This window comes from Acomys russatus, chromosome 16 (genome assembly GCF_903995435.1).
Source record: "Acomys russatus chromosome 16, mAcoRus1.1, whole genome shotgun sequence".
NCBI lineage: Eukaryota > Metazoa > Chordata > Mammalia > Rodentia > Muridae > Acomys > Acomys russatus.
The window spans coordinates 4,506,238-4,521,128 of NC_067152.1; the positions used below are offsets into that span (position 1 = coordinate 4,506,238).

The 14,891-nt window shown below is 39.7% G+C and overlaps 1 protein-coding gene across 1 annotated transcript in view; it reads right to left on the bottom strand.

The window, feature by feature from the left end:
- Positions 1-5,197: 5,197 nt before the first annotated feature.
- Positions 5,198-14,891, bottom strand: part of Taok1 (TAO kinase 1) — a 73,352-nt gene continuing 63,658 nt past the window's right edge. Inside the window, exons 17-20 of the mRNA XM_051158023.1 lie at positions 12,982-13,221; positions 9,301-9,513; positions 8,035-8,217; positions 5,198-6,489 (exon numbers count right to left, since the gene is read on the bottom strand). Of these exons, the coding sequence (XP_051013980.1) occupies positions 6,028-6,489; positions 8,035-8,217; positions 9,301-9,513; positions 12,982-13,221 (1,098 nt within the window). The 3' untranslated portion in view covers positions 5,198-6,027. The remainder of the gene's footprint in view (positions 6,490-8,034; positions 8,218-9,300; positions 9,514-12,981; positions 13,222-14,891) is intronic.

The window sequence follows — 14,891 nt, forward strand, 5'->3', positions numbered from 1 at the left end:
CACACTTGCACGTTATAGACAAAACACTCTGTAAACATGGCCACTGGGGAGGGAGGCTCCCTACACCTCACTCATGACTGACGACATGTAATCATATTAAATAAAATTACTTAGCTTCAAAAAATTTCAAACCTGACCAATGATTAAGCTCCATTTCCCTGTTTAACAACATTTAAGCAATAATACTAAAAATGTCACCTAGGATGGTTTCAGGGTTATATGCTAGAACCACAACTAGCAATGACAGCAACTCCTCTCTAGCTGGCACAGACCTATAAACTTTAGTACAACCCCAAAAAAATACAGAAACTAGGTCAATTTGTTAGCTACATATTTACAGATAATTACATGATTTTTCACTCATAATTGTTAAATTACAAGTGACAGGAAACTGTGCAGGTTGAATTACCCGTACTTTGGGGGGCGGGGATTCTTGAGGGTCAAGACACCCTTTTTCATTGGGAAGTCTCACCTTCTCTCCACACTCCCAACTACTACAGATGTTAAGGGCATTATATCCAGTGGGCATCCAGCTGGAGGGGATTAACCTTTTCCTCTATTCAAAGAACTCCTTGTATAGTTAAAAGCAAAGCAAAACAAAACCCCCAACAAACACACACACACACACACACACACACACACACACACACACACACACACACACACACACTCAGTTTGGATGCTGGAAACAGTTAACATGTGGTGACATAGTACATGGCTCCCCAGTTTTTGTTCTTTGCTTTTTTCCTTCCCTAAAGGATTTATTTATTTTACATATGAGTGTTCTATCTGCATGCCAGAAGTGGGCATCAGATCCTAGTATAAATGGTTGTGAGCCTCCATGTGGTTGCTGAGAATTGAACTCAGGACCTCTGGAAGAGCACATAGTGCTCTTAACTGCTGAGCCATCTCTCCAGCCCCTTTTATTTCTTAAGATTTTCATATCAGTGAGCAGTGCAAATTTCAGAAGCCTACAACAGGCAGATATGGAGTATATTTCTTATGTTTATGATCTGAAGGCCAGCACTTGTTTTGAATAAAACTTTGGAAATCTGAATATAATCAAAGAGAAAAAAAAATCCATATAACTTTAAAAGTGGGCTACCAGAATTCAGTAGGAAATATAAATGCACAAAAAGGAAGAGTTCTCAGCTTCACTTTTTCTACAGTGTTTAATAAAAAATTTTTTACAAATTAAGTTATTTCCAACGTAGATCTACTGTAGTGATTTCATAAAAGTGCAGACAACATAACCAGACACAGCAAAACAGACTTCAATCAGTAGTCCTTGCATACAAGAGGCACATATGCTGACTGTACAGCGGGTGGGACATTTCCAGTTTTTAACAACTCGGGTGACTGACTGCCTTTTAAAAAGGCAATGCTAAACCACGGAAGGGAGATTTCTGTTACTAGGGACAAAATGAAACAGAATTTGTTTATCTTCAATAATGGCCTGTATTTTGATAAGCAGCTCAAAGATGACAGCCCAAATTTTGACCGTGCTCCTTAGAGAAGGCTCTATGTAAGAAGTGAGAATTTTTTTCATTATAGCAGATTCACACTTAGTACACCTTAAATATATTATTTTCTGGCTTTAATACACATTAGGACACTTCACATTCTGAACATGAGACAAATGCAGAACTATAAAACCTCCAAAAGAGCAGGTTGCTGTGGCAAAGCATGGTGGTCCATGCCTGTATTCCCAGTACTTGGGAGGCTGAGACAGAAAGATTGTCAGGAATTCCGGGTGGGCCTTAGCTAAACATCAATTATCAGACCAGTAGGAGTTACAGAGCAAGACCCTGACTCGAAAGAAAACAGCAAAACTAAGGAAAGAGGTGTTGTATTAGACCAAATCTCTGTCTGGATAGTACTGGCTCAGAAGGGCGAAGGTGCATAAACAACTTATTATTAGCAAGCAAAGAGACGGCCCTTCAAAACAGTGTCATGCCTTCTCTCCCAATGACCACCTCCTGTTGATTTTACAGTTGAGGAGAACCTTAGATATGCTTTAGTAGTAATTCCTTTCTTGGCAGTTTTGATCCTCAGCAAAATACGTAACTATTAATATAAAGAGTAAAAAGCGAATGAGAGGATCATGGCATCAAGACTAAGACATCCAAAAAGTCCGTGACTCACTGGCTCTCTTTACCTTTGCAGAACAATTACCACCAGTGTTTGTTGCAGCGTTCACTTTTCTCTTTTATTGCATTGTAAAAGAAATAACTGGCTCCTTCCCTAGCACAATTTTACTGCATTGTAATTCATGGTTTCATTGTTTTACTTAACTTTCTCCTCACTCCTCCAAGTGCTAAGGAAATAAAGGAAAAGACTGCATCTACTAATCATCTTCTCATAAATATCAACCCAGAGTACTCTTTAAAAACACAGGCAGTCTTGCCTTAACAGAGGAAAAGACAAAAAAGCAAACAACAAAACACTTGAGCCCTGGCAGACATGTACAGAATGAGTTATACCCATTCACCTATACACACATATAGACACTCATATGTATATACAATATATATATATATATATATACACAAATGAAAATAGCTATACCCAAAATGTGCATATGTAACAGTTTTAAAATGCCAGTAGATCATGGTATAATACAATTTATTTCCACTTGTAAATGGCACAAATGGAGAAATGCAAAGGTGTTCAAGTACAATGAAGTCATTTTTACAGGTAAAAATAAATTGTATTATTCCAGTGTCCAAAACAATGTATTTTATGTAAGTTTAAAATGCTAGATTTATAGGAGCACAAAACAACTAAATTCTGGCTTATGACCTAAAAAAAGCTTTCAATTTTTGAAAAAAATGCAGAGATAAAAATGTTAGTAGCAGGACAGTTTCTTTAGTGTTTTGAATGTTGTTTATTTGCTATCCAGGCAGCCAAAAAAGACTATGTCCAGACTTCCATTTATTGGCAAGGCCTTGACTTGAGACTGTGTTTCACCTGTGGGTGTGACTTCAAATTGAGGGCTATTCATCTCTAGTTATGAAAATGTGCAGAAGAGCAGGAGCTCTAATAAAAATAAACATGCTTTCAGCTAACATTGTTTATGCAGTGCAAACACTTTCTGATGTCAACATTTAGGGTTAGAGCTACGTTTAAGAGGAGAAAAGTTATGTGCCAAGGATGAGGGATCTAATTAAGAATAAGAGGTCTCAAGATACAAGGCTTTGCATTTTTAAAATGCTGACCCAATAAAAGGGAGAACAAGAACTGTTTCCCTGTCAGGCTCTGGATACCAGATATAGATCCACAACTTCTGGTGTGCTACGTAAGTCCTCGATGCTTTTTACTTTCTTAAACACACATATGAATGAGTACCAACAACTGCGAGGAGGTAGTGTTAATTTTGTCAAATGTTGACATTTCCACATTTTCCCCCAGAAAGTACTTGTCCTATCTTCAGGGTGTTTCAAATCCTTTCAAATTTTCCTGCTACCAGTTTTTACTGTGAGGATTCCTGCCATGTACATAATTCCTTTGAAGCTATAGTATAGAAACAAGAACCTATTACTTTTAATCATTTTGCAAAGCAAACATATTTTAGCTAAGTTGAAAATGGAAAAATGGGGTGCCACACAATTAAATGAGGCAGAAACCCCGTTTGGGAAGGACAGACAGTATTCAACCACACTAGCATGAGTACATTATCAAAATGGACTCAGCAACTAAATCTGACCAAGTGGAGCTCACAGACGGGTGATAAAATATATCTCTGGTAGTTTGAAGTCTGAACAATTTTTTTCAGATACATCAGATCTGCTTTCCCATTCTAACCCTTTAATAGCCAATAGGTGCCAGATGCATGAAGAATGGTGTTTAAAGGTATTCTTTTATAGTTTTGAGTAGATCATTAAATGTTAAAGCTTTCTCTTATTCCCTCCATCTATATAGAACTCTCAATTTGTTTGAAACTCTTTAATAGTACTTTGAATGTAAAACAGAAAACCAAACAAACAAATAAAAAAACAAAAAATCAAAAGAAAAGCCTTTTCATTAGCTAAAGCAAGTGAATGTACAACTAAAAACTGGCATGGAACGTGTTGAAACCCTGCCTAGAAGTGTGTGCGAACACTGTTATTAAACTTCTACTGGTTTTTCAAAGGATCTATATTACAGCATCTACCCTTCTTCTGTTCTTCCATTTTTGAGATGGCTGAAGGCAGCCTTGAACCTGAGACTCCTACCCTGCCCGCCAAGGGCTGGGATTATAGACACGTGCTACCACACCCTGATCTAATTTTTCTTTTACTTAGTGTCAGACACTCTTTAAGGGATTTGAAGACTGGAATGACATACCTGGACAAGGCTTAAAATGTGGGTAAGAAACCAAGAACTTTGATAGCAGGAGTGACAAGCTGCTTACTAGTGTGCTCTAAGTATGATTAAGAAAGTTCTTGCCCTCCACCTACATGAAAAGCAGGACCCATGTTAGCAGCAAGAGCTCTTCACGACAACTGAGAAGGGAGGAGGACAATTAGCTAACAAGAAACTCTGGTCTGTCGCTAGAAGAGGGTGCTGCCCCTTGCCTACCTCCAACTCAAGCTCCACACAAGCAATGGGATTTTAACTAACAGTGATGTAGAACCCTGGACTGACTGATCCTTCACTGAAGAACAGACAAAACACGCTCCCCAAATGTTAGTGGTCCCTGACCACCATATTTTTAATTTTTGCTTTTGTTTTCTTTCACTCAGCAAACCACCTAGTGTCCTTCTCAGTAGTATTTTAGCACTACAGCTAGAGACTTCTGAAAGGGAATGTGCTATTGTGTGACACTAACAGAGGCCAGATGGTCACTAAGTCTCAGTGATTTAACAGTGTGTCAGGTGCTGCAGCAACAAAAACAACGGCTTAACAGAGCCTACAAATGAAGAACAGCTACAGTGTGAAGATCAGTCAGCAGCTGGCAGTCATCGGCTCAGTGACTCCTGCTGGCAACTAAGTATTTACATAATTGACTATTGCTACTTGTAAACAGGAAATGCCATAAGCCAAAAAGGGGATAATAAAATTATGTCTACGTAGTGTGAGGAGGACATTAGATGGCAGTTTGTAAATATGGCGTCAGTCAACACCTCTGGCATTTGTTTTGCATTGGCTATGTATCTTTGTTTCGTACAAACAGCAAAGGTACTTTTGGGGTCTTATAGTCTGAGATATCATTGTATAAGAAAAAAAAAAATGTCAGAATATATAGGCTTTATCTCCTCGCTCTGTGCTGAACACTCCTAACCCAGGAACTTACAGGGGCCCTCGGCTCTCTGGTTTTTCCCTCTGAAAGCCTGTTAGTGCAATTCCCACACAGCTTGTGATCTTCTTAAGCAACGCCACCTTACAATGATATACAACCTACAAAATCAGTGACAAACTTCTGAAGCATTTAGCAAAGAACTAAATGATTTTTTGCCATCTGGAAAGGTAAATAAAATCTTTTAATGTTCATAGTCTTCTGCTTTTTAGTCCAAATGAGGTTGAGAAGTCAGATCAATGTCATAGATAAGGAAACACACTGGTCAAGAGTAGAGGCATGTTTCAGCAAAACCATGTGTCAGCATGGATGCTGCCTGCTGTCAGTGACTCACAGAATTTGGAACATGAAGGAAGGCATTAGATCTTCCAACAAGTTTCTTAGGCTATGGACACCCTAAAGTGATAATTCAGGTTAATTTGCTTCATTTTATTTTTATATTGTTCAGATAATATCCCTTCTATTAAGCCATTTTTTGCCACACACATAAAATATATATCTATTCCCACTTTAAAAATTTCCAAAAGTTAAAAACAAAGAAACAAAAAGCCAACCACAAAAACCCGGCAGCCAAATACTAAGACATCCCAATTAGTAAACACAAAACATAACGCTTTACAAAGACAAATAAAATATACCATATGCACAGCTTCCACACGGTAGTACCCCACGTGAGGAGGCTGATGTGGTGATGTCTGTAGGCAGTTTCTTTTGGCAGACAGCTCCAGAGGAATTGCCACTGTCAATTATTATGTGTAAGACATGTGTGACCCATTGGATATCTGTGAAGTGACACTCGTGCTTCTGCTCATGCCCTGTTCCGTCCGTCCCCCAGAAGCTGTCCGCCTCAGAGCCTGGGGGCTATTGCGGACTCCCATACTGCTACCTCGAGGTACCCCTTGCATTGGCCCTGAGGGATGACCCCATGGCTGGGGTCCACCTTGCATCGGATGGCCCCAAGCTTGTGGTGTGCTACCCATGGGGTGACCCCAGTGAGGTCCTGGACCCCCAGTAGGATTGTGAGACCAACTAGAAGCTCCTGGGTAGCTGTGGCTGAACGCCTCAGGGGAGAGATTAGAAAGGACCATGTTACTAAAACCTAGTCTCATGCTTTCAGAGTCAAAAGCTTCTATTTCTCTGGCTTGACGCTCAAGCAGGCTACGTATTCGTTCTGTGCGTTCATTCTGCAAAGCCAACATCTCTTCTTCAATCTGTCAGGGTAGAAAAAAGGAGCAAAAAGATCATTTTATGTTTCAGATCTATAAGCTAGAGCAGCAATAACTACTAAAGATAATCAATAGCTATTTTATGGATATATACTTAAAAAAATTTTTTTTTCCGAGACAGGTTTCCTTTCTGTAGCCCTGGTTATCCTGGAACTAGCTCTGTAGATTAGGCCAGCCTCATGGAGATCTGTCTGCCTCTCCATCCTGAGTGCTAGGATAAAGACTGCAGGGTTCCCTTACTTCTTTGTCTATACAAAGAAACCCTGTCTCAAAAAAAAAAGGGGGGGGGGAGGTGGGACTGGGGAGATGGAGCTAGGATTGTTCCTCTCACAATTCAACGTTTTTTGTTTTTTTTTTTAAAGATTTATTTATTCATTATGTATACAGTGCTCTGCCTGCATGTACACCTGCAGGCCAGAAGAGGGCACCAGATCACATTTTAGAAGTTTGTGAGCCACCATGTGGTTGCTGGGATTTGAACTCAGGACCTCTGGAAGAGCAGTCAGTGCTCTTAACCTCTGAGCCATCTCTCCAGCCCCTCAACAGTCTTCACATAGCTTTATATTCTTTTTGCTTGTATTGAGACAAGATTTCATATATCCCAGGTTGGCCTCAAACTTGTTATGTCGACAAGGATTATTTTGAACTCTTACTCTCCTTCCTCCACATCACCAAGAGCTGAGATTATAGCTTTGTGCCATCATGTCTAGCTCATTTTTTTGTGTTTTATTGTTTCGGCGACCTTAGGCCTTGATAATGTACTTGCATAGCAGGTATAGTCACTGCTGAGAACCAGAGTGTGATGGTGCAAGTCTTTAATCTCAATACCTATAGAGGCAGGAAGAGCTCTGTGAGTTCAAGGCCAGCCCAGTCCATTTATCAAACTCAAGGCAAGCTAGGGCTATATAGTGAGACTCTGTCTCAAAAACAAATTAAATAGTTTTGGAGATGGTGCAGTAAATAAAAGTATTTAACAATAAGGACCTGAGTTTAGATCTCCAGGACACATGTGTAAAAGCTAGATGTGGCCAGGTATAAAGATGCATGCCTTTAATCCCGGCACCTTCTCTGTGAGTTCAAAGCTAGACTGGTCTACATAGAGCTTCAGGTCAGGCCAGTCAGGGCTGTAAAGACTTTGTCTCAAAAAACCAAAAACAGTAGCAACCCCCACCCCCCAAAAATAACTGTGAAATTCTAGTGTGTGTATGGTAAAATAGAAAATAGACAGGAGAATCCCCCCGAAACTTGTGGGTTAGCTACTCTGGCCAATGCAGCAGTAAACAAGAGTAACTACCACAAACAAGGTGAAATGTATAAAATGACACCTGGCATTTTTCTCGGACCTGCACACGTCATGGCACAGGAGCCTGCACCCATATACAAATGTACGCACATATAACACACACACATCATACATGTACACTGAAAGAAAATAGCATGCCCCGCCCAAGCTTGTGGTCACACACATGCATTTAGTTCTTTTGATAAAAACAAATACTAGAACAATTATTTTCCCTCTATTATCTATACCTTTTGTTCTAAGAGTGCCCTGCGAAGGGAGACCCTCTGTTCCAGCTCTCGAAGCTCTCGGTCATGTTGGGCCTCAGCCTGCATCTTGATTTTGCTCTGATATGCATTCAACAGCTCCAGTTCCTGCTGCAGCTGCATCTTCAAAACCTGGCACTCTGCTTCCTGAGCTTCATCCAAGCGCAGCTGAGAGAAAGAAGAGAAACTGCTAAATTGCACTGTGAACTAGCCATTCATGACTTACAGAAAACAGAGAAGACTCTTTCTTGGAGCCTGGCATGAACATTCCTAAAAAAGAAAGACATTAACCAATAATATATGATAGAAGAAACGATCATAAGCTGTTCTAAAGATGCCTGAATAACATTTTTTTCCCTTAAGAAAAAAACCTAGACTATTACTGGGTATCTCCTTCCCTAGTAAGAACAGCTGCAGGACAGTCAACGAGCACAGCACACAAGCCAGACTGGGGAGCTGCTTGTTTATCCTTGTTCAGTCCAATAGCTAAAAATGGGTTTTACATTTTGATGAGAATCCCCCGCCTCTGGTTTTGAGACAGGGTTTCTTTGTGTAGCCTTGGCTGTCCTGGACTCGCTTTGTAGACCAGGCTGGCCTCGAACTCACAGAGATCCACCTGCCTCTGCCTCCTGAGTGCTGGATTACAGGCGTGCACCACCACACCCGGCTTAAGCATACATTTTTAATAGAAGTACTTACACAATTTTACCTCGTGGTCTGCAAAGTCTAAAATATTTATTATTTGGCCCTTTAAGAAAATACTTGCACACTATTTCATCTATGCAAAGGTAACCATTTAGATTCCTAACGACAGAACTACATTTTGTCTAGTTTGCCCACTCCCTGGTTTTTTGAGACAGGGTTTCTCTGTAGCCCTGGCTATCCTGGAACTCACTCTGTAGCCCAGGCTGGCCTCAACTCAGAGATCTGCCTGCCACTGTTTCCTGAGGGCCGGGATTAAAGGTGTACACCCCTAGGGCCCCACTTATCATCTGATCTTGATAAACTGTTAAAATCCACACCTGCAGGAAGCCATCAATAGGATCTTATGTCTAAATATATCAGTGAAATTCTATATACACCATGTTAGTTCCAAGCAATACTAGAAACAGAAAGAATTTGGATGATTACTCTTTTTTCCCTGGACTATTAAAAAGCTATCATTCCAATTTATCTTTTAATCACTAGGATTTTATTAGGTAATAGAAAGAAAGGGACTAAATTGGTTTTGCCTAAACAAAACATACTCACAGCTTGTGTGGAGAGCATTTCATTAATGCTATGATCATACTGCTCAGCCAAGATGGCTAACTTCCGAGTCTGTTCCTCCTTGAGTCTTTTCAGAACAGCTTTGTGCTCACTCTTTGGTGTAGTCTCCAGCAGGTGATTCCTTAATGCTTTGTACTGTCTGGTTTGAATTTTGCAGGTATCCTGAAACTGCTTTTTTATTTGGAGTTCTTTAGACTGAAAAAACAAAACAAAAAAAACCCCAAAAAAACCATATATATAACATACATACATACATACATACATGTATGTCTTTGGAGTGCTTGGACTAATGCACCACTACCACATCCAGCTTAAATACTGTTCTTGATCAATGCTCTAACAAGTGTTTCTAGACAAGGGATATAAAATAATGAAATTCAGACATTCTCTTCTACCTCTTTCATAAATGGTAATCATGCCATAAACAACAATCAGGGTGTTCCCTAAAAATTTCCTCATCATAAATAAAATTAAGTCATAGTTGGTATGCATTGTAATACCAGCACTTGGAATAATACCAAGGTACGGAAGATGAAGGCCCATCCCAACCACATAGAGAGACTGCTGCAAAGACCATGAAGAAGAGCCAGATTAGCACATACCTGTCATCCTAGCACTTGGGATAGGTAGGAAGGATTATCCACAGCTACACAGTTATTTTGAGACCAGCATAGACTTTAAGATTGTGTCTCAAAAAACAAAACGAACAAAATGGTCCCTGCCTAACTGCTCACTAAAAAAGTCCGAGCCGCCCTGAGACGCTGCTTAAGAGCAATGGCTACTGGTAGAGAGTGCGTGGGTTTGGTTCCCAGCATTCATAAGGCAGCTCATAACCACCTGTAAGTCTAGTTTTGGGGATCCAAGGCCCTCTTCCAGTCTCTAAAGGTACTAGAGGTATACAGGGCACACATACATAACATACATTCATATATGTAGGCTAACATTCACACACATAAAATGGAAATTTAAAAAATGAAAGTGAAACTAAAACCCTGGAAAAATATGACAACTTATGCCAACAATAAACTACATCTTTTAATCATTGATTCAATAGAAAATACGAGCAGACAGCCATGGTGGCCCATGACTTTAATCCCAGCACTAAGGGAGGCAAGTGGATCTCTGGGAATTAAGAGCCCAGCTAATCTACAAAATGAGTCTGGGACAGCCAAAGCAACACAGAGAAACCCTGTCTCTAAAATTCAGAGTGGAGATGGGGGGATGACACACGGGGCACGGGGACGACTAGGGGACAGGGGAAGGGAGGAGAGGGGAGGGGAGGGAAGAGGCAAAGAAAGAGAGAGATGAGTTCAAATTATGATTATTTCTACTCATATAATACTGAAAAAAACTTAACACCTGAAGAACAAGTTGAAGAAATAGAGGCAGTAATTTTTATCTAATTCATTTCACAGAACCAGCACCCTTCTCTCACAAATCCTACTCAAAAGTACCCAAATTGAAGTCTCTCCTACAACTCAGCATCTCAAAGAAAACTAGAAGTGCATATAGACAGATGTTATTAGGATGAGGTGATGTTAAACTGAACAGTTCAAACTGGCTAAGCAAGAGAAACATAAGATTTTTCTTTCATACAAGAGGGAAACCTTCCGGTCATCAGAATGCATTCGTCTTCATATTTTTTTTCCCAGAATGCATTCTTTAACATCTGGTGTAGGATGGTGAAACATTTTCTTCTCATGTAAATGTATTGCCTAGAAAATCAGATTACTAAAAAGAAAGAAAGAAAGAAAAGCTCTCACACTACAAAGATTATAGGAAAAAAGAGCTCAAGTCAAACTAAGGCCTAGGAAAATTAGTATGGTATGACAAGAGAAAACAAATTAGCATCAGAATTCAGGGTCACCATCTTTGGCTACATGATGAGGCAGCCATACTATATGAGACCCCACCTTAAAAAGTGACCAAAAAAATAGAAGGGAAAAAAGCCTTGGTAGGAGAGCATCTGAACTATTTTCTCTTCACTGTATAAACAAAGGAAGTCTGAAAGGTCATTATGAGTTCCCACTTTTCTAAACATTGGCAATCAACATAACTACTCTGTAAATACTTCAGTCTTCTGAATGCTAGACTACAGGGGTGCCTTACTTGGCAAATAAGGATATTTCAACAGTAAATACTTTGGGACCTAGACCTTACTAGACATAAACAAACTGTAATATGCAAACAAATACAGACTAAGTGAACTGTTAATACTGATGAAAGCCTTGCAGATTGTCTTTTTTAAACATTTATTTTATGTATGTGAGTGCTCTATTTACATGTATACCTGCAGGCCATAAGAGGGCATCAGAGCCCAGTATAGGTGGTTGTGAGCCACCATGTGGTGGCTGGAACCCGAACCCAGGACCTCTAGAGGAAAAGACCCTGCTCTTTTTTTTTCTTTTTGGTTTTTCGAGACAGGGTCTCTCTGTGTAGCCTTGGCCATCCTGGACTCACTTTGTAGACCACCACGCCCGGCAAGACCCTGCTCTTAATGGCTAAGCCAATTCTCCAGCCCCACACACAGTGCTTTCAGCCTCTTAGCCATCTCTCCAGCCCCACTGAGTACTTTTTGTTCTTTTTTTTTTTTTTTAAAGATTGATTCAAATTTTCATTATAAAATATGAAATTTTTCTTAGAAGCATTATACTGCATTTGATAGGGAGGCATAGTCTAGGTAGCTAAATGTTTTTAAAGTCTTTGGTGGTCAGGCAGTGGTGGCACATGCCTTTAATCCCAGCACTTGGGAGGCAGAGGCAGGTAGATCTCTATAAATTAGAGGCCAGCCTGGACTATACAGAGCAAGTCCAGACCAGCCAAGGCTACCAGAGAAACCCTGTCTTGAAAAAACAACAACAATAAAAATCATCTAGGTATGGTGGCACATACCTTTAATCTTAGGACAGGATATAATCATAGTAAGTTCAAGGACAGAAAGGGATACATAGAGAAACTGTGTCTTGAAATAATTTTTTTAATATAAATCATATTGACAGGAAATTAGAAGTCCCAGACTGAGATACTTAGAACAAAAAGAAAGTAACAGGTTAGCATGCTGACTTGTAGACTACAATGTCAGCATCAGACACAATATACATTTTTAAAATACCGATTAAGAATTCCTGGAGCAGTTGGGTGTGGTGGCACACACCTTTAATCACAGCACTTGGGAGGCAGAGGCAGGTGGATTTCTGTAAGTTCAAGGCCAGCCTGGTCTACAAAGTGAATCCAGTACTATCACAGCTACACACAGAGAAACTCTATCTCAAAAAAGACCCCAAAAATACTCCCGCAAAAGAATTCCTGGAGCTGGAAAAATGCTTAGAGGTTAAGAGCACTGGTTGCTCTTCCAGTGGTTCTGAGTTCAGTTCCCAGCACCCACATGGCAGCTCAGTTCATTATCTGGTGCCCTCTTCTGATATACAGGTATATATGCAAATAAAGCACTTATATTCATAAAATACCTAAATAAATCTTTAAAAGTAAATAATTTTGGTGATTGTTTTTCTTTGATACAAAGTACACAAGCAAAAGATGAAGCAACAGGTAGTCCACACAGGAACCAAGTAAGCATGTTAAAAATGAAAGGACTAAGTCAATTCATCCTCTCAATGACTAGACACCAGCTTCTATCAAGATAGTCAGGCCCACTAAACATACCTTTAAACTTTTAGGTTGTTGACGGACTTCCATGACGTGTTTCCGCCTTAGTTCTCGCTCTCTTCTCTTATTGTACTCTAGCTGATTAGTGAGCTCAGTCTGATGCTGCAATCTGATCAATTCACAGCGCATCTTCTGAATAGTGTTCAGGTGGCGAAACTCCAGTTCTTGCATGGACTCATGCTGTCGCAGTAGCATAGCATGTTCCAAGTCCTTCTGAGTCTGCCTTTTGTTTAATTCCTAAAATATAATTCAAAAGACAAAGGTATAATTTATTGCTTTAGAACCCAGGGGGCGGGGGAGCTGGGGGAGGACATTAAGAAACAATCAATAAAAACCACTAAAAAGTAGATGTAATTAATCCTGTACTTCAATAATGGCTGCATAATAAACACTATTTCCATGATTCTTGTGCCTGTCTGTACAAGTGCTATTTGTACATTAAAAAGAACTCTCCCTCCATAGTTCTAATGAGGAAGAATTAAGTTCTTTATCAATAACTTCTTGGAATAATATAAAGCACATGGTAGTGTCTAATAAATGTTATTCTTGCTGGGCATAGTGGCTCACACCTGTAAAGCAGAACTGGAGGTCAAGCCCAGCCTTGTCTACATATCAAGTTTCAGATCAGCAAGGACTGTATTGTGAGACACTGTCTCAAAACTAAGATATAATAAACTAAAAGTATTTAAATTATTCCTTAATTTTTTTGGGGGGAGGGGGTGTCCAAGCTGAGCTTAGGTGGCTCACGCCTTTAATCCCAGCACTCAGGAGGCAGAGGCAGGTTGATCTCAGATAGAAGCAAACCTGACCTACACAGCAAATCCCAGGATAGCCAGAGCTGTAAAGAGAAACCCTGTCTCAAAATCAAAAAACAAAAATCAAAAAAACAAAAACAAGAACAAACAACAACAACAAAAAAGAACAAAACCAAAACCAAAAGAGAAAAGGCAGTATTTTTGTCCAGATAAAAAGGGGAGCAGGAGGGACTGGAGAGATGGCTCAAAGGTTAAGAGCACTGTCTGCTCTTCCAAAGGTCCTGAGTTCAATTCCCCGTAACCATATGGTAGTACACAATTATCTATAATGTGATCTGATGCCCTCTTCTGGCCTGCAGGTGTACATGCAGGCAGAACATTGTATACATAATAAATAAGTAAATCTTAAAATTAAAAAACAAACAAGCAAAAAAACAAGTGCCACCACAGCCAGCAAAAGACTTTTTTTGTTTTGTCTTGTTTTGTTTTACTGAAAGCTACCACGTTGTGATACAATTTTCAACAATTTCTACATGACTAGTCATTTAAGCTGGTTCCTTTTTTTTAAACTAAAGGTATCAACAAATGTCTTACTATGTTATATCATATATTCTACAGGTTAGAACTCACAACATACATATGATGGTTGGTAAACATTTATGTGCATATTTTCTTATGTGTGTGCGTACATGCACAAGCACCATGTGTTTGGGTGTCCTCAGAGAGCAGAAGGTGTCAGATTGCCGGCAGCTAGAGTCACAACTGTCATGACTTGCCTACTGAGTACTGGGAACTTAATTCGGGTCCACTGAACCATTATCACTCTAGTTCCTCAGTGCTTATTTTTAAAAGCTATAGCTCATCCTGGTGGTGGCAGCACAAACCTCTGACTCCAGCACTAGGGAGGCAGAGGCATGCAGATCTGTGAGCTGCTCCTGGACAGCCAAGACTACCTGGAGAAACCCTGTCTTGAAAAACAACAACAAGCTACAGTTCAATCATTTGCTCCAAGAATGACACTAACAATGCCCATTAATAACTAGGCCTACATCTAAGACTGGATATTAAGTTTTTTCCTATCAATATAATTTTAAATTTAAATCTAATCAGTATAACATTAAATTTAAAATTCTTTTTTTGTTTTTAAGACAA